General features: G+C 45.0%; 1 protein-coding gene across 1 annotated transcript; it reads left to right on the top strand.

The window, feature by feature from the left end:
• The first annotated feature begins 7,565 nt into the window (after positions 1–7,565).
• Positions 7,566–18,143, top strand: LOC310747904 (keratin, type I cytoskeletal 19-like). The gene is made up of 8 exons (XM_083583301.1): positions 7,566–8,104; positions 10,252–10,334; positions 11,096–11,252; positions 12,540–12,701; positions 13,805–13,930; positions 14,119–14,339; positions 15,788–15,819; positions 17,863–18,143. The coding sequence occupies exons 1-8, from the start codon at positions 7,706–7,708 to the stop codon at positions 17,958–17,960; spliced, it is 1,278 nt and encodes a 425-aa protein (XP_083439427.1). The 5' UTR covers positions 7,566–7,705; the 3' UTR covers positions 17,961–18,143.
• The last annotated feature ends 780 nt before the right edge of the window (positions 18,144–18,923 follow it).

The raw sequence follows: 18,923 nt of genomic DNA, 5'->3' as shown, positions 1-18,923 counted from the left end.
CTTGCTCAACTAAAAATAAAAAAAAACAAAACCAATTTGAGCTCCTTGGAGAAAAACTGGGATCTAAAAGCAATACACAGGTAAATACAGTGGTACCTCGGGTTAAGTACTTAATTCGTTCCAGAGGTCCGTTCTTAACCTGAAACTGTTGTTAACCTGAAGCACCACTTTAGTTAATGGGGCCTCCTGCTGCCACCGCGCCGCCAGAGCACAATTTCTGTTCTCATCCTGAAGCAAAGTTCTTAACCTGAAGCACTATTTCTGGGTTAGCGGAGTCTGTAACCTGAAGCGTATGTAACCTGAAGCATATGTAACCTGAGGTACCACTGTACACGTTTTGCATAAAAGATGTACACAAGCTGTGTCTCTTACTGGGGAACACATTAAGAAAAACACACAGGAAAGTGTGCACTTCACATTAAAAGTGCCTATTTTGATAAGGAAACCATGCACATAATGTGTGCAGAGTGCAAGGGGGAGGGATGGGTCGAACAGCATACAAGGGAATGGAACGGTCCCATGGCTTATCTGAGACCAAAATGGGATGGAAAGAGTTACTTAGTGCATCTCTGCTCCACAACAACTGTGATCTAATACAGTGGTACCTCAGGTTACATGTGCTACAGGTTACATATGCTTCAGGTTACAGACTCCGCTAACCCAGAAATAGTGCTTCAGGTTAAGAACTTTGCTTCAGGATGAGAACAGAAATCGTGCTCCGGCGGCGCGGCGGCAGCTGGAGGCCCCATTAGCTAAAGTGGTGCTTCAGGTTAAGAACAGTTTCAGGTTAAGAACGGACCTCCGGAATGAATTAAGTACTTAACCCGAGGTACTACTGTACTGACTATAGTTAAGGGGATTGCTGAACCTTGTTCAAGGTGGGATTTCGGCTTTTCCTCTTGCCACCGCCACCTCCTCCTTCCTTCATGTACTCTAAAATGGAAGCAGCACCTAAGAGTTCATGCCCCGAAAGAGGTGTCTCTGTTCGCTTGCGCCTTAATGGTTTTTTTAAAAAGTGGATGCTTGAGTAAACCCCAATGGCACGCATGACGCCTGGGTGAGTCACTAGCATTATCTCTACAAATATGCCTTCACCTTTGCCGTGCTGCTGGAAGCGCTGTGGAAAAAGGAGGGGGGAAATATCAAATGCTTCTCTGTACCGCTTTACCAGGTAACAAACAGCTCTGTAGCTTGCCTTCCTCTGAAAGGTCTAGCTATGTTGAAAAAAATCTCCTTTCTCGGGGAGAAGGATGGGTTGAAGTGCTTATATCATTTCTGCAGATTTCCGTGGGAACTGAGCAGCTCGGAACATAGGCTGCATTCGCCCCATACATTTAAACAGTCATGGCGTCCCCCAAAGGATTATGGGTGCTGCAACTTGTTAAGGGTGCTGGGAGTGGTTAGGAGATCCCTGTCCGCAACTCGGTTTGAAAAGGGCTCTTTACAACCTGTTACACTGAAGCTGGGGAAGTGATCTAAATGAAAAGACCTTGCCTATTTCCCCTTCTCCTCCTGCCCACACACGAACACTTGTATCAGTACGTATCAAACTTTATTTTGGCCGCAGACCAGCACAGATGAACACTTGTCTATTTATTAATAAGCAAATAAAAGAGACATTGCTCGGTTTTCTAAGGTTCTTATCTAAGAGATTTGACTAGCGAACCTTGAACTTCTGCTCTCGTGAATTGCCTTATTTACGTTTACGCTAAGCAGCTGCACCCATACCAAACCCAAAACCTATGGCTTCGGGAATCAAACAAATCCAGCCATTATTTTACATACCTTCAATGATTTATAATACCTCCGTCCCCTGCAAACTGCTTCCATTGTTACAGCAACTTTACTCTCGGGTTGTCACCTTCCTCCTTCTCTTCCTGTAGGGTTCAGCTGGGAGGAGGATGGGGAGAAACCTAGAATTATTTAGTTCCATGTGTCATTGGCTCCACCTACTGTTTGGGTTCCCTGCCATTCGCGCCGCCAGTCCCAATGGGCATCGGCAGTGCCAGATTTATGTATAGGCTAAGTAGGCTGAAGCCTACGGCCTCTAAATCTAGGGGGCCTCGCCAGCCTGCCCTCTCCCCAGTGCCACAGTCTCCCCTCTCCCAAAATTTCAAAATTTGCAAAATTGCAATTTGCAGCAGTGGGGCGCAACTTGAATTTTTTTTTGGTAAGGCTCCAGTTCACAGCCAAAGTCTGCAAAATCTTATATATATAAATAAAATCCATCTAGATTGTCCTGCTGCAGGGCCCCCCTTAGGAGCAAAATTGCTTTGGCAAAATTGCTGCAATTGCCTTAAGGTCAGCCCTGATGAGACTGTGCAGGGGTTGGACTGACAAGCCCTGCACCTTCTAGGTCCCTGGTGTCACTATTCAGAGTACAGACTCAAAAACTTGTTACGGAAATAAAGGGGGGGCACTTATTGGAAATCAGTTTTGTCACCTCCTCCCCCCACCAAACCCCAACACAATGAGCCCAGCCACCTTTTATTCACAGTTGCATAAGCACTATACTACAGCATAGCCATAAACCTGTACATTCAACTGCTGAAATATACACCCAAACTGTAGCAATGGAGATTTATGTTACTGCTTTATGAATGAACACTGTGTTTTATGAATGGACTCTGTATTTTGTGAATTACCTAAGAGCCACCAATAGGGAGCTAACCAATTGCTAACCAATGACAGCTAACCAATTGGGTACTAACAAACAGTGATCCCTATTGCTGAAAGCAGGTAACCAGCAGGGAATGCTTCAGCTCAGCCTTTGCACAGTTGACTGAACACCCCCTGCTGTGCAGATAATGGAGAAAGCTCATAAATTGTATCCCTTCTGGCATCCTGGCCAACTCCATTATGCTGGTATAAATCCTGGTGCACCACAAGCCCAGAATAGCAGCAAATAAAATCCGCTCATACGTCAGCGACTGATAAGACTTGTCAACCAGTTCTTCCAAAGTCTTCCTAAATTATAAAGTTCTAAAATACAGGCCACAAGTGAACAGGTCTGGGAAGAGTGAGGCATACAATGGGCACCACCAGTGAAAAGGCCCTGCTCCATGTAACTCCTGCCCTGTCATTTGATTGAGTGCCCACTTGCCCTCCTTCTTGACATTGAATGCTATCTATTGAAGTCTCCAGGTCCAGTACAAAGACCATAAGAAGGGAGAGCAGGGACCTTGAAGTTCCCAACAGCTGTTAATCAAGCAAGCAAGCAAGCACACAGGTCACTTTTGTCACAGTCAGGATGCCTATGTCCCGGCCAGGCCTGCACCCAATCTTGTTTTTGTACAATCTTGTTTGTCCACAGTAACCCAAATTATATTATCAACATATACAAGTAGAAAAGTTGTTTTCCTTCATTTGCAAGGAATCATACAAAACAAAGTGACACTAATAAAGAAAAGTTCCAGGGTGACAACATAAAGTAACTAAAAATGCTTTTGCAGTTCATCAAAACTATCCAGCGATATCAAATTATAGGAAAACTGGTGCTATTAACAGTAATCCTTCTAGTTGGTTAATTGGTTCAGCAACTTCCATGCACATGGTGTGTGATGCCAATCATTTCCCCCAAGAGTTAAATGATGACTAATCAGAGGCAGCTACAGTTGCAAATGGCAACAAAATATCTGTGAAAGGAAAAGGAGCAGGTTTGCTCAAGTGTGTTGCAGGTAGAAATACTGTTTGTAATGAAGTGAGAGCAGTAGTTTACTTGCTCGAATTTACAAATAAGAAAGTTTTGAGAATTTAAATTCTAGATTAGAATTGATTACTTCATTGAGAAGGGGATTGTAAGAAAAACACTGGGGCCTAATTTGAATAGTAGAGTGCCTGGTATCTGGTGGGCAATCTCATCCTTTATTTCCACACTGTGGCTGCCGACCAAATCACCTGTCAGGAGAGTTATGAGATTCAGGTGAGGGTCAGATGCCTTGTCAATCCCAGCAGGTATATAAGAGGATGACCGCCTTTGCCCTGGCCAGGCCCGCAGTTTTTTTAAGAATAACATTACAACTTCATTTTCCTAAAAAATAATTCTTATACAGTGGTACCTCGGGTTACATACGCTTCAGGTTACAGACTCCGCTAACCCAGAAATAGTGCTTCAGGTTAAGAACTTTGCTTCAGGATAAGAACAGAAATCGTGCTTCGGCGGCACTGCGGCAGCAGGAGGCCCCATTAGGTAAAGTGGTGCTTCAGGTTAAGAACAGTTTCAGGTTAAGAACTGACCTCCGGAACGAATTAAGTACTTAACCCGAGGTACCACTGTACCACAAAAGATTTACAAAGTTCAGCTATTGCAAAAGTTTTTCAGTGTTAATTTTATGCATTTTTAAAATCACTCCATGGTATTTAACAATAATATCTTATGTCCTTTAGAGGAGAAATTGTGAATTGCAGCATTTTTTAAAATCATCATGGTATTTAACAATAATATCTTATGTCCTTTAGAGGAGAAATTGTGAATTGCAGAATTTTAAATACCCATCATCATCCTTGGCTTCACTCAATTTTATTTATAACACTCTTCCATTTTCTTCTAGCTGTGAGGGTGGGGGATGGGGAGGGGCCTCACAAGTGGAGTAGCCTAGGGCCTCTCTTCATCTAAATCCAGCCCTGGGCAACAACCACCAGTAACTTAGCAGTATTGTAGTGACACTGGCGAATTTCTTTCCACCATTGTGGGACATTGTTGCGGAAGAGAACGCAAAAAAGCCCATTGCATGGTGAACTTCTGCTCCATCAACAGCCACACGGGAATCCCCTGTTGCCCAAGATTAAAACTCACCCACCTGCTAGTGCAAAGGGCACTTGCGGTAGCAGACAGAGAAAGTTGGGTGCAGCCCTGCATTTACAGCATCTCTTTGCAATTCGTTCTCTCGTGATGAATATGCATTTATTTCCACCCTAAACCAGGTGTTCAAAAAGAAAGAGCACAAGCAAGAGAAAAGAGCAGTAAGACTCTCTGAATAGCAAGGCCTTAACAATTCCATACCCCAGGCTTTGGGCACCAGATGCTGCGACCTACAACAGACTCTCTGAGCATTGTTGAATGAATGACAGGTGCAGCTTAAAGATGCAGCCAGTTAATGTAATTGCAATGCCCTGAAGCACCTTCAGCTATAAAGTCTATAGATTACACATCTGCCATCCATGCTTTGATCAAAGCCATGTCTGCCCTAGCTTTCCATTATCATGTTTTGCATTTGTGATGTGTCACCAGGATGACTAGACTCTCAGAATGGGGCGGCGGCAGTGGGGGGAACATCACCCATAGTTGCTGTCTCCGGGGGCTAAGGCACTGTGGGCCCTCTCAATCTTTTTGAGGCCTTGAATTGCTGGAGCTGGGCTCAGAGCAATGTTAGAACAATGTGCTTCAGAAGACGGTGCCTCTGCCTCCATTGATGTCCAATATTTCACAGATGAAAATAGAGGCAATATTGCACATGGTTGTGGGGTTAGGGGCAAAGGATGGCAGGCCAGCAGCATAGTCTAAAGGACCATGGTGGGCCGAATCCAAATCCAAGCAGAAACTAGAGCAGGGGTCTTGAATCTTTTTGGAATTTTGAGACTGCTCCATTGGCACCAATCACAAAATGGCTGCCTCGGGAATGTGGCACGACACAAAATGGCTGCTGCATCTAACGGAGCAGAAAGAGACAGGGGACCACAAAATAGTGCAGCCATGCTGTCCTATCCCTCATATTAGCCACCAATGCATTCACAGAGAGAACCTCTTTGCACCTCTCCTCAGTTCAGAACAGAAGGAAGGCAATAAAAGAAGGCTCCCAATAAAATACGTTTAAGAGGATGTAGTACAAGCGAGGTTTTCATGCACTGTGGATTTCTGAAGTAACTTTTACTGAGACCTTTCACCATCACCACAGGAGGTCCTGGTGGGCAAACTGGCACCAGCAGACACCATGCTGGTGAACCCTGAAATAGAGGATTAAAGTGCAAGCCTGCCAATGCTGAGGCAGGCCACAGACTGCAAGGCAAACTGGGGATTATATTAGCATTGCGAACAATAAACTTGCAAAGATTATAAGCCGGGGGGAGCACTTAAAACCTGGCTAACCTGCTGGGGGCTGGCAGTGGAGGGGCAGAGAGCTCTATCTCCACCACTAGTGACCTGCTCCATTTACATGATGAGTACAGAGGAAGACGAGGCTTCCCATCTCCGGCAGCCGACTTGGTTTCTATGTTGGGACAGAGTGCTCCTCCCTTTCTGCATTACTCACTTGCCTGCATGGAATTCCTTGTCACCTTTGGCTACCAGGCGAGTGCTTAATTACAAGGCTGGTCTACCATAAAAATAACCACTGCTCAGTTTCATCTGCATTCATATTTGGTGGAGTCATGATCCACTGAGAAAGTAAGAGGAGCGCTGCTGGATCCTGCCAGTGGCACATCTAGTCCAGCATCCTGTTCTCACCGTGGTCAAGCAGATGCGTGTGGGAAACAAGAAACTGGGTTTCACCCTCATGAACATGCCCATTGCTAAAACCACAGTGAGGTCGAATTCTGCTTGTTGATAGTATTTACACCCTGTGTGCCTGCCTGCCTGCCTGCCTTCCCTGCAAATAGGTAAAGGTAAAGGGACCCCTGACTGTTAGGTCCAGTCACGGACGATTCTGGGGTGGCGGCGCTCATCTCGCTTTATTGGCCGAGGGAGCCGGCATACAGCTTCCGGGTCATGTGGCCAGCATGACTAAGCCGCTTCTGGCAAACCAGAGCAGCGTACGGAAACGCCGTTTACCTTCCCGTCGGAGCGGTACCTACTTATCTACTTGCACTTTGACGTGCTTTCAAACTGCTAGGCTGGCAGGAGCAGGGACCAAGCAACGGGAGCTCACCCCATCGCAGGGATTCGAACCGCCAACCTTCTGATCGGCAAGTACTAGGCTCTGTGGTTTAACCCACAGCGCCACCTGCGTCACATCCCTGCAAATAGAGCAGAGGAATTTGCTTATTCCTGTGAAATCATAGAATCATAGAGTCAGAAGGGATCTTGAGGGTCATCTAGTCCAACCCCTGAAAGTGCAGGAATCCTGCCCACAGCTGTCCCTGGGTGGGCTCAAACCACCAACTTTCTGGTTAGCAGCCAGAAGCACTGACCCACAAAGCAAGGATGGATTCAGGCAGGAATTCATCATGTTCCAGCTACCTTTTCCCTCCATAGAGAGTAGCTTCCAGCCCTCCCACACATTGACGCTTCCCTTTTGTTAGTTTATCCAGAGGGAAAGGGGCACATTTTACAGGACTATGGCTGCCTATAGAGTGAGATGGTGCAATAAATCATTCAGAAGGGTGTATCTTTGCTCCAACATAATCACAAAGAAACCCGGATCCCTGCAGACTTTGGACTGAAGCGTAGGTGAATTGTTGATTAAACATTGGATTGTTAGTGGTAAATGTCTCTTTTATTGCCCGACGATGGGTTGGGGCAAAATGTTGAGAATGTCAATGCCACCTTAACAGGCTTATCAGCAGAGGTGGAGTTTGACACGGTCAAGCCTCTTTCTTTTACACCAAGTATAAAGGTCTAAAAAGGTTTGCCCCACCAATCATTTCCTACAATAGAGTCTCTGAAGCTGGTAGTTCCTTAGCTAAAGAGGAAGAAGAAGAAGAAGAAGAAGAAGAAGAAGAAGAAGAAGAAGAAGAAGAAGAAGAAGAAGAAGAAGGGGAAGAAGAAGAAATGGCTTTCTCTGGCTTTTCCTCTGTTCAGTCTTCTCGACCAAGCCTGGCTGGCTCAATCTACAAATCATCGTCCGTCAAGACATACCGAGCGCCCAGTGTCCATGGAGGAGCTGGTGGGTACGGCACCCGCATCTCCACCGGCACCAGCTATGGTGGTTTGGGTGGTGGCTTTCAGCTTGGTGCTTCCACCGGTGACCTGCTGCTTGCCGGCAGTGGGAAGGCGACAATGCAGAATTTGAACGACCGCTTGGCTGTGTATCTGGAAAAGGTGCGCTCCTTGGAAAAAAGCAATGCTCAGCTTGAAATACAGATCCGCGAGTGGTATGAGAAGTGTTCCCCTGTTGCTAAGCAGGACTACAGCATGTATTTCAAAACCATTGAGGACCTCCAGAACAAGGTAAGAAGTTGTTCAAATTCTAAGCCATTGACTGGGTAACGGTATGAGCCTGTGAAGGGTGGACAGTGTGCCATTTCCTTACACGTGTATATCAATCAAGCCAAAAAGTTATTTTAACTCAGAGCAGCTCGTGCTGATTTTCTCACAGTTATGGCTCTCCTGAATCACCTTTTGCTGGCAGTGCACTGCTTGAGGATATGTGCTGACCTGGCCCTGACCAAGTGGGTGAGCTATGACTTCATTACACAATGTGAACTAGATAGCACACTTGGTTAGAGCGTGGTCTGATAACGCCAAGACTGTGGGTTCTATCCCCGTATGGGACAGTTGCATATCCCTGCATTGCAGGGGGTTGGACTAGACGATCCTCAGGGTCCCATCCAACTCTATGATTCTATGATCTATGATCTCTATGGACTCATGTCATCAGTCATCACATCCAAAGGTCATCCATCCATGGTAGCTGCCCATCAGCCTGGAGGTGTGGCAAAGTGCCCTGCAGTCATGCCCTGCACATTTCCCCGCACAGTGAATAACTTAGGAGGCTCCCCAACAATGCAATGCTTCTTTTTTTATGTATACAACTAAGCGGAACACCAAAATAGAACAGTCCTTCTGCAGAGGCATATTTGACTTTTGTTTTTAAACAATTGTTTGAGCAATTAAGGTCAGTGAGAAAGAGGAGGATTGGTTTGAGAAGATATTGAATTATTTGGGTAGGTTTGAACAATTTGGGGCAATTAAAATGTTAAAAGTTAAATAAACCTTGTGGAGGGAGGAGTGTTAAGGTGTATAGAAGTATACATATGGTTGATTTGAATATGTTATTATTGAATATTATTAAATATTATTGAATATGTACATTATTGAATATTGTATACCCAATGTATCAGTCGCCTGGGGGGTTTCACTGTTTGTGTTTTAGTGGTTGGTAAAAATAAAATATTTTTTTAAAAAATTGTTTGAGCAATGAGCACAACTGGGATCAAATAGCACTGTATTATCCGGGGCATGGAACCACAACTTTGTATCTAGCCAAGTCGTAGTCAGAGCAGACCGACTGAAATCAATGAACTTACATTAGTCATGTCTGCTGATTTTAGTGGGTCTGCTCTGGGTCTGCCTTAGATTAATTCAACCCACCATTTTTATTTCATTGGGAAAGTGCCTTGGCCGTGTTAAGAGACTTTACTGAAAAAGCAGAACTGTCCCAGATCAAAATGTCTGCCCGTCAGAAAATATCGAAGCTCCTTGAGAAGGAATCCTCTGTTTTCGCCATGCATGTTATTCACTAAACTTACTACTACTACTCCCATGTCGGAGGGATGCACTTCCCTATTTACTCTTCCCACACTCTACCATGAGTCAATTAAAACCTGTTATAAAATCCCAAATGCTGATGAGAATGGCCTTACGAGCGTGCCATTTAAATCATGCACCCCACCCTCTTTCCTCACCGTTTTGTACCTAATCTAATCTCTGCCATAAAGTTGCACCCACAGAAAAGTAAATACGTGGTCGATTGAGACTTGGGAGGTGCCATGTATGGAAGTAGGGAGAAGCGGTAGAGTCCATGTTCAGGTCGTAGCTTCCAGATTTGTGATAATTCTCACTGTGTGGTTTTCAAGAGCAAACAAACACTGCGACCAAGCAAAACTTACATGCGGGCACTTGGGATTTTGAGAAGATTTCCATGAGAAGCTGCCCCCAACATTACATGTACCCATTTGAGCAGGGTAGGAATTCTTTTCAAGATTATTGGGAAATGAGCACCACAACCCCATAGTTGCCTTTGACTGGACTTAACCGTCCAGGGGTCCTTTACCTTACCTTTTACCTTTACCACTGGGCCACAGCAATTCCCCTAATGAAAGGAAAGCAGAATCAGGCAATAGAGTAGAACAGTCCATGCTGAGTCATGCTGGCCATCTCTCTGCCTAGTGGTAGGGCCCATGTTCTTCATTAGAACATCATTTTAAGTTCTCCACTGATCTTCTTCTTTGGGCCTTTGTTTCTCATTATATTGCTATCTCTTGTCTTTCACTGACCATCAGTTCCAACTTCCATTGCCTGGAGGTGGTAACTCTTTTAGGTTTCTGAGTTGGTTTGCTGCATGACTAACCCCTCACTTTCTGTTGTCCCCCCAGATTATCGCAGAACGATTGGCCAACACCCAGATTGTATTGGCGATTGACAATACCAAGCTGGCAGCCGATGATTTCCGTGTGAAGTACGTAGGTTAAAAACCAATGAATATATTATGGCAGTCCATTAACATGCACAGTAATATTTCATTACCAATTATTCTCTCTTACACACACTGCTGTGGGCTTCTCAAAGGAAAAGCAGGAACTATGGGAATGTCTTTCCAGTTCCACAGGTGGCAGGAGTGGAAATCGTAAAATCTGTGAAGATTTTATGCAGTCTACATTCATTCATTCACCTAGAGGAAAAGGTGGCATATAAATGCAAGCAATGAATGAATGAATGAATGCACTGCACCATAGTTCAAGGTGCAGTACATGGTTTTCCCCTTCCTCATTTAATCTCAAAAACCCTGTGTGGTAGACTAGGCTGAGATAGGATTGCCATATTTCAAGAAGTAAAAATCTGGGCACAAAAGGGTGTTGAGTTTTTCTTTTTGGAAAAATGCCCAAAAAATTGTTGAATTTGGGAGGGGGGAATCACCCATAAGTAAAACCTGGACAACCTGAAAATTCCCCCTGGATGGTCACTTCGGCTTTGGAATCTCAGACATGTCCAGGAAAAACCAGACATATGACAACCCTAGAGATCACCATAATCACTGTAGCAATTGTTTGTAAGCATCTGCCCAAGAATATTTAAAAAACAAACAAACCCAGAATTCAGGATTCAGCTATCATAAAGAGGTCCATTGCAGTAGTATTGGCCAATGAAATTAACAACTACTGGGGAATTGGTCCAGTTTGCTAAGGAAGAAGTTGACATGTCTTTTTGAACATCAAACAGATACGAGAATGAGCTGGGTCTCAGACAAAGTGTGGAAAATGACACAGCAGGGTTAGCCAGACTCATCGATGACTTGACCCTGACTAAGTCTGATCTTGAGCATCAGGTCGAAGGTCTGAAGGAAGAACTGGCTTACCTCAAGAAAAATCACGACGAGGTAAGAAAACATCCCATTAAGCCAAAGAGTTGTGGATTTTTTCAGCTTCAGGTGTCCACAGGACCACCTCTGCCAATAGGCAGAGTGAAGCATTTGCCTCAGGTGACAGATGGTGGGTGTTCTTGTGCATACACACCCGAACCTGATCTGCTATGCTCAGGTGCAGCAGATTCAATTCTACAGTTTGGTAAGCTTTTAGACATGGAATGCAAGGAGGAAACCATCTCAGGCAGAAAAATATATTCAGATGGGCCTGCCAGTAGGGCTAAAGAGTTCGAGGGAGGATCTAGCAGAGATGTCAGAGAAGACACAATGGGAACAAATTACTTAAATTACTAAGTTGCATGATTTCACCAGAGCAGACAGCGAAGTGAACAACAAAGATTTGGGTGGAAGCCGAACTGCAGGGTAATGGAAACAGTGCTGCATGCAGCAGATAAAGAACAGAAAATGATACCTTCCTACATCCCTCTGACCGCATTAGTAAGCAGTAGTCAGATCTTGAAAGCCTGTGACTACACAGATGAGGAGCAATCTCATTTGGTTGACTGGTAAAACTCAGAGAGAGAGCCAGTGTGGTGTAGTGGTTAAGAGCGGTAGTCTCGTAATCTGGGGAACCGGGTTCGAGTCTCCGCTCCTCCACATGCAGCTGCTGGGTGACCTTGGGCTAGTCACGCTTCTCTGAAGTCTCTCAGCCCCACTCACCTCACAGAGTGTTTGTTGTGGGGGAGGAAGGGAAAGGAGAATGTTAGCCGCTTTGAGACTCCTTAAAGGGAGTGAAAGGCGGGATATCAAATCCAAACTCTTCATATATCAGGGCACTTAAGTAGAATAAAGGTAAAGGTACCCCTGACCGTTAGGTCCAGTCATGACCGACTCTGGGGTTGTGGCACTCATCTCGCTCTATAGGCCGAGGGAGCAAGCGTACAGCTTCCGGGTCATGTGGCCAGCATGACTAAGCCGCTTCTGGCGAAACCAGAGCAGCACACGGAAACGGCATTTACCTTCCCGCCGGAGCGGTACCTATTTATCTACTTGCACTTTGACGTGCTTTTGAACTGCTAGGTGGGCAGGAGCTGGGACCAAACAACGGGAGCTCACCCCGTCGCAGGGATTCGAACCATCGACCTTCTGATTGGCAAGCGCTAGGCTCTGTGGTTTAGACCACAGCGCCACCTGCATCCATAAGTAGAATATGGGGAGCCAAAAAGGACCCTATTCCTTGAACTTGATGCTGGTTTCAATGTTAACTAGCACGGAATAATCATGATCACTGGTCTTTTGCAGGAAAAGGCAAGATTGCAGAAGCAGCTGGGTGGCACCGTGTCAGTTGAGGTGGATGCTGCTCCAGGCATTGATCTGGGCCAGATTATGGACAACATGCGCCAGCAGTATGAAGTCATGGCTGAAAAGAATCGTCAAGAGGCTAAAGACCGTTTTGATAAACAGGTGATGTTTGTCACGATGGTTGTTATGACTAAAGTTTGTTATTATGACTAATAACCATTCACATGGCATTTTACCTGTGAAAACTACTTGACTCGCTCCATTTTGTTTATTCACGAAACACAGTGATGAAATAGGACGTTAAGTCTGCAATCCTGTTCCTACATCCCCAGAACTGAATCCAATAGAACTTACTTATGAGCAGACAATCGCTGTAATTGTTCCATTCTGCAAATTCAGGCTAAGAGAGCCTTCCAAAAACCAGCAAAGGCTGGGTTCAAATGGCGCATGTACACATTATAGCAGGTTTGATCTTAAAGGAGGCATTTCCCTCTGTATGAGAGAATGCCCCTCTTGATATTCTGCCTGCTACATATACACATATACATGCACACACAAATATATATGCAATTCTTTTTTAAATATGCTACAACTATCAGGCACATCCTTTGTCATTCAGCACTGTATTTTAGTCTATTCAGCTACACTGTTTATAGATTAGATAGATAGATAGATAGATAGATATAGATATTCATAGAATCATAGAGTTGGAAGAGACCACAAGGGCCATCGAGTCCAACCCCCTGCCAAGCAGGAAATTCATTTTCCAATTAAAAAAAAATTCATATTAATAACAAATCAAACCAAATCTTTCCACATTCAAAAACAAAAACCAATATAGCCAATTATATAATCCAAATTAATTAATGTCAATGGAACTTCCCGTGTTCTGGAGTTCAAGAGATAAATGTCCATCCTTTCTCTTTCTGCTATCCTCTTTATTACTTCACAGTTTTCCAGTCCTGATATTGACAATCTCCTCTCTCGATCAGTCAGTCACTGGTATAACTATCTTGTTTTATTTGACCGTTCCTTATTTCTATAATCATGCAGGGGGCTTTTTCCTCATTGTTCTCAGTCTTAATATTTTGAAGCACAGTCCTCCTTCGAAGCCTTTTTCTGCTGATTGTTGTTCTAATAGGCTCTGGGCTTCCGTCCAAGGTTGAAATGAATTAGCGTATTCAGCTACACTGTTAATCACCCCAACAACAATAACATTTGATTTCTCGTCGTTGGATTTCTCTCTCTCCGTCTTTGTATTTTAGGTTGAGGAATGGAATATAGAGGTGACCACCACTACACAACAACTTGAGGGCCATAGAAATGAGGTCACAGAGCGGAGACGTACACTTCAGACCACGGAGATTGAACTCCAATCCCAGCTTAACTTGGTAAAGTTCAAGTGCAGCAATACATTTACTGCTTTCGGTTCATTGCATGAACATTTGGGTTCCTGCCCCTCAGAGCTATGCAAATGCTGGCAATCAGCTGACCATCCCCACCCCACAGACTTTGGGTCACTTGACATTCTAGGCTAGGGAACATCCTCTTGAACTGAACATCTGCTCTCTTCTTCTAGAAAGCAGAACAGGAGAATATCCTGGCGGAAACCGAAGCACGTTACGGAGCCATGCTGGCCCAGATACAGGCTTCCATTGGGAACATAGAGGCCCAGCTGATGCAGCTGCGGAGTGACATGGAGCGCCAGACCCAGGAGTACAGCAGCCTCTTGGACATCAAGGTCAAGCTAGAGGCAGAGATTGCCACGTATCGCCGCCTGCTGGAAGGGGAAGACAGCCGGTGAGGGATTTGGTCCAAAGGTGCTTACGTTGTGCGAGTCAGCAGACCGCATGTTATGGGATGTGGAGGAAAACAGAGCTGAGTGACTCTGGTATAGCAGATGGCACAATCGTATCGTATCGTAAAGCCTTTATGGGCATCACATACAACATCCAAAACAAATCAATACAGAACTACCACTTCCCCAGTGGCACAAAACATTTGCTAAAAGAAAGGAGGCAGAGCAGTCTATCATCACATCTCTTGGTCTCCAGGGAGATCAGACATCTGCAGTGTATTTCGACGGCAAAAAGCCAAATAGAGATATTTAGCCACTAACTTGGTGAGCTCCTGATCATTCCCCAGTAATAGAAAATGCATGACCTCTGACTCTGGTTTCCATTTGGGGATACAGAGTTGATCTAGAAATTGCTGGCGGAGATCAGCATATAGTTTACAATTGAAAAGCATATGTGCAAGGGTTTCCACCAGGTGGTCTTCACATGGGCAAGTTCTTTCTCCTTCCACCCTGCTTGAGAACCTTCCCCAAAGGAGAGATGGTATAAGCAATGAGCAGAGAGGAGGAGGAGAGCTTTAAAATGTCCGGTCTGCAAAGCAATACACTGAGCATGCAGAGGCCATATAGGAAGTTTGCCCACGCAGATGTCAGGCCGCTAAAGAGATGCTATCTCTTGTTGTTCACCTAGAAAGTAATGGGCTGTATTCAGTGGAGTCATTGTGCAAGTGGGACGGCTTTCAATCATGCAACAGAACTTCCCCTTCCCTTATGTCTCTCTCACACACAAACACATCTGCTCTGGGGTTTCAAATCGGCAACTGATGCAGGCAGAGGAGGGAGGGAAGGGAAGTTACATTACACTTGCAGACATGGGACCTAACTGGTATGATGCCCTGGTGTGCTCTCCCCAAGCCAGACAGAAATGAAGAACCCAAATGCAATAAGCAAATGATGAAACTCTTTTAAAAAAGCAAACCTGATCAAGTAAAGATGATCATGGGTCTGGAAACTAAGCCTTATGAGAAGCGCTTGAAGGAGCTGGGTATGTTTAGCCTAGAATGAGGAGGCTGAGAATGATAGCCATCTTCAAATATCTAAAGGGCTGTCACATGGAAAAGGGAGCCTGCTTGTTTTCTCCTGCTCTGGAGGGTAGGACTTGAACCAATGGCTTCAAGCTGCAGTAAAGGAGATTCTGACTAAACATTCAGAAAAAAAACTTTCTTCAGCAGTGGAACAGTCCACAATTGGGGGTGGACTCTCCTTCCTTGGAGGATTTTAAGCAGAAACCAAATGGCCATCTGTCATTGATGCTTTAGCTGAGATCCCTGCATTGCAGGGGGTTGGACTAGATGACCCTTGGGGTCCCTTCCAACTCTTAGATGCTATGATTTTCTGATTTATAAGACACGCTATGTCTGATTCAGTTTTTATTTCATTTTTTTAAAACCAGGACTATTCTTGAAGAACTGGAAGCTGAAAAAGGTATGAGTCTGAATCGTCAACACCCTCTCTCATTTGTTGAAGGTTTCCACTGGAAAAAAGCATTTCAGAGAGGCCTGATTGGGATTTTGTTTTCAGAAATCCATTGCGTTCTGGCAGGAGGGTGTTGCTCCATTGTTTTAGGGACACAGGAAGCTTATACCGAGTCAGTCCCATTGTTCTATCGAGCTCAGTATTGTCTACGCTGACTGGCAGCAGCTATCCAACCCCCTTAGATGCTGGGGATTGAAACTTGGAGCTTCTGCTTGCAAAGCAGATGCTCCTTCCCTGAGCTATGACCCTTCCCCTTAGCAGGTAACTGGTTTGCACAGAAAAGGGCTTTCAGGTCTCTTCCAGCATCAGCAATCCACCCATCCATCCCACGTACGTCAGTGGTACAAGAAGTATTTTAGGCTGCACCCATATAGACTTATGCATGTTCTGCCATGTGGCCGGAACCACTTTCCATATTGTTTTGGGTACATTACACCTTTAATTTAGCATTTGGGCCCTATTGGTCAACTCTGAGCACAATCTCTTTCAGCCGGCAGTGACTATTGGGGTGGCACATATGGGAATGTTCAGGGTGGCAGGAGAGGATATTTTGCTTATTAATATCCTTCCTAACTTGCGCTAGCAAGTTCCTTTACTTAGCAAAGTTTACATTCCCCTTCTCACGCACAGCAGAAATCTGGTTGCAGGCTCATTGCTCATTAGAACCTCTTACTATTATGCAATTCAATCTTCCTCGGATTGAATTGTATGTTCCTGGTAAGATCCCCTTTTAAATCCCTCCTAAAAGAATAAAGACACCACAGTCTTATTCATAAGCAATAAAATGAAACTTTCAGGCAGAGCACAGTGTGATCCCTGAAGGCAAGCTTCAGCCTTAAAGTTACAGACTTATACTAGCAGGTTTACCCCATAAGGAAGATGACCTGGGGGACTGCTTGGCTGGCAGCCAGCAGTTCATTCCAGGAAGTTCACAGGATGAAAAGAAGATGGAAAAGAGGCAGAGGGGCAGCATGCCTTGTCCTCTTACCAGGTCTGGAAAGGTCACGCCCACCCACTAGTCACATGCGAGGAAGGATGCTCCAGGCCAGGAGGAACAGGAAGTTTCGACTGGCTGGATCAAACATTCCCTTGCATGTCCACTCTAGGAAAACAAGGAATGTTGTACTTGACTGCTCTCAGTGGATTGCATCCCACAGCACAGACAGCAAAGTCCTTCTCAAGTCACTAGCAGCACTGCAACTTACCTGGACTGTGTCTGGGGCAGGAGAGGACGGTGGCCAGGTCAGGGCTGCCCAGGTGAACAGACGAAGCTCCTGCTGGTGAGGTCCACACAGCCCTGACCTTACCGCTTCCCGGCCCTGTCCCAGCATTTTATTTATATATTTTATTTATTTATTAAAAAATAAACTAGCCCCATCTAGAGAAGCTGCAGCGACATGAGTGGCAGGAGCCCAGTTTCCCCCCACCACACTAGGAATTCAGTCATCCTGCTGCAAAAGCCAGCAGGAAAGTCCCTCCCCATCTCTTCATCCAACCAGTCATTGAAAACACTTATGCAATTCAAGTTTTGTTGCTGTACAAGCAAAGTCCTCCGTGCATCTTATCTGGTCTTGTTTTCCACACTAACCGTCAGCATTAGATTCCTCCTGAACTGGTTCTTACCAGTCTTGTGGTCAGGCTGCATTCTTGCATTGGTGACACTGGCCTCACCGATAATGAGCTTTGCAGAATTTCTACCTCCTGGTCCCTAGCCATAACGCCAAAACGGAATGATTAGGAGGTCTTCCAAGCAAGAAAGGAAATTTTTGCCCACTGGTGATGTTGTATTATCATTTAAAGCACCCAATGAATTCTAAGCATGCATCTGATCCATATTTTTGGGTGGCCTGGGATAGCTTGGTAGAGCATGAGATTCTTAATCTCAAGGTCGTGGGTTTGAACCCCACATAGGGCAAAACAGTCCTGCACCGCTAGATGACCCTCGCGGTTCTTTCCAATTCTATAATTCTATGATTCTATCTCCCTTTCCAGAAAGGAATAAAGTCCTGAGGATCAAGACTGTGGTTGAAGAGATGGTTGATGGGCAAGTCGTATCATCCAGAACTGACGAGAGGGAACAGAAGATGTAGCCGGTGGCGGAACAATACGCATTTTACGTTCTTTGTGTTAAGGCCAAAAAAAAAATAACCTAATTTCAAATCCTGCCTTTCTGAAGACGAAATGATACTTCTCTATAGTTTTAAAAAGGGAACTCAATGATAAAGGAAACAATGTGCTATTCCTAAAGAATCGATCAACTGTTTCTTCTAATTTTTTTTAAAAAGTCTGTGTTCATTATGACAAAAGGCTGCAACTGTATGTTTTGTTATTATCTGAAATATACCGGTACTCGGAGTCGAGTGTGGATTTCATGCTCTTTATTCAGCTCATAGTAGCGAGGAATGAAAGTTTCCCCAAAATATCTGCTTTATATACATTATTTACACAATGGGCTGCACGTGATTGGCTAATTCCTGGATTCTCCTGTAGGCCAATCAGGCTGCGGATTCACTTCCACCTGGAGCTGGATTGGGTGGCTCCTGCGGACCAATCATACTGCTGCATTGTTCTAGGACCAATCCGACTGCTGCATTCTGAATCCTATTGTTCTAGGACCAATCAGACTGCTGCATTTTGGATCCTGTTCAACTCAGTACATAACATTATCAGTTTAACTGGTTGAATTAAAACACAACAGCCTGTATCTAGTGCTGCCCATGCGAGCAGACTTCCACTCTTGCAACAGGACTTCTTCTTTCCCTTTGCATGCACTCAAAAATCTGCTCCAGGGGGTCCCGGCCTGGGGGAATTGGGGGGGCTGAAGATGGAAGGAGAAAGATTCATTCTTCAAATGGAAGTCTGCTCATGCAACATTGGGTTCTGCTCTCCCCAGTCCAGCTTCTTTATCCTAAACCCAGCTCTGTGTGGGACTGAATACTTCCCTTAGGCCACAGATATGGTCCCTGTGGCGGTCATCCCTCTCCATTGCCCACAATGGCCGGGAATGATGGCAGAGGGAATTAAACAACAGCAGGCAGGCCACATGTTCCATG

This window comes from Podarcis filfolensis, assembly GCF_964270895.1.
Source record: "Podarcis filfolensis genome assembly, chromosome: 13".
Classification (NCBI taxonomy): Eukaryota; Metazoa; Chordata; class Lepidosauria; order Squamata; family Lacertidae; genus Podarcis; species Podarcis filfolensis.
Note: the sequence above shows the minus strand (reverse complement) of the source record. Positions and strands in the feature narration are given on the sequence as shown.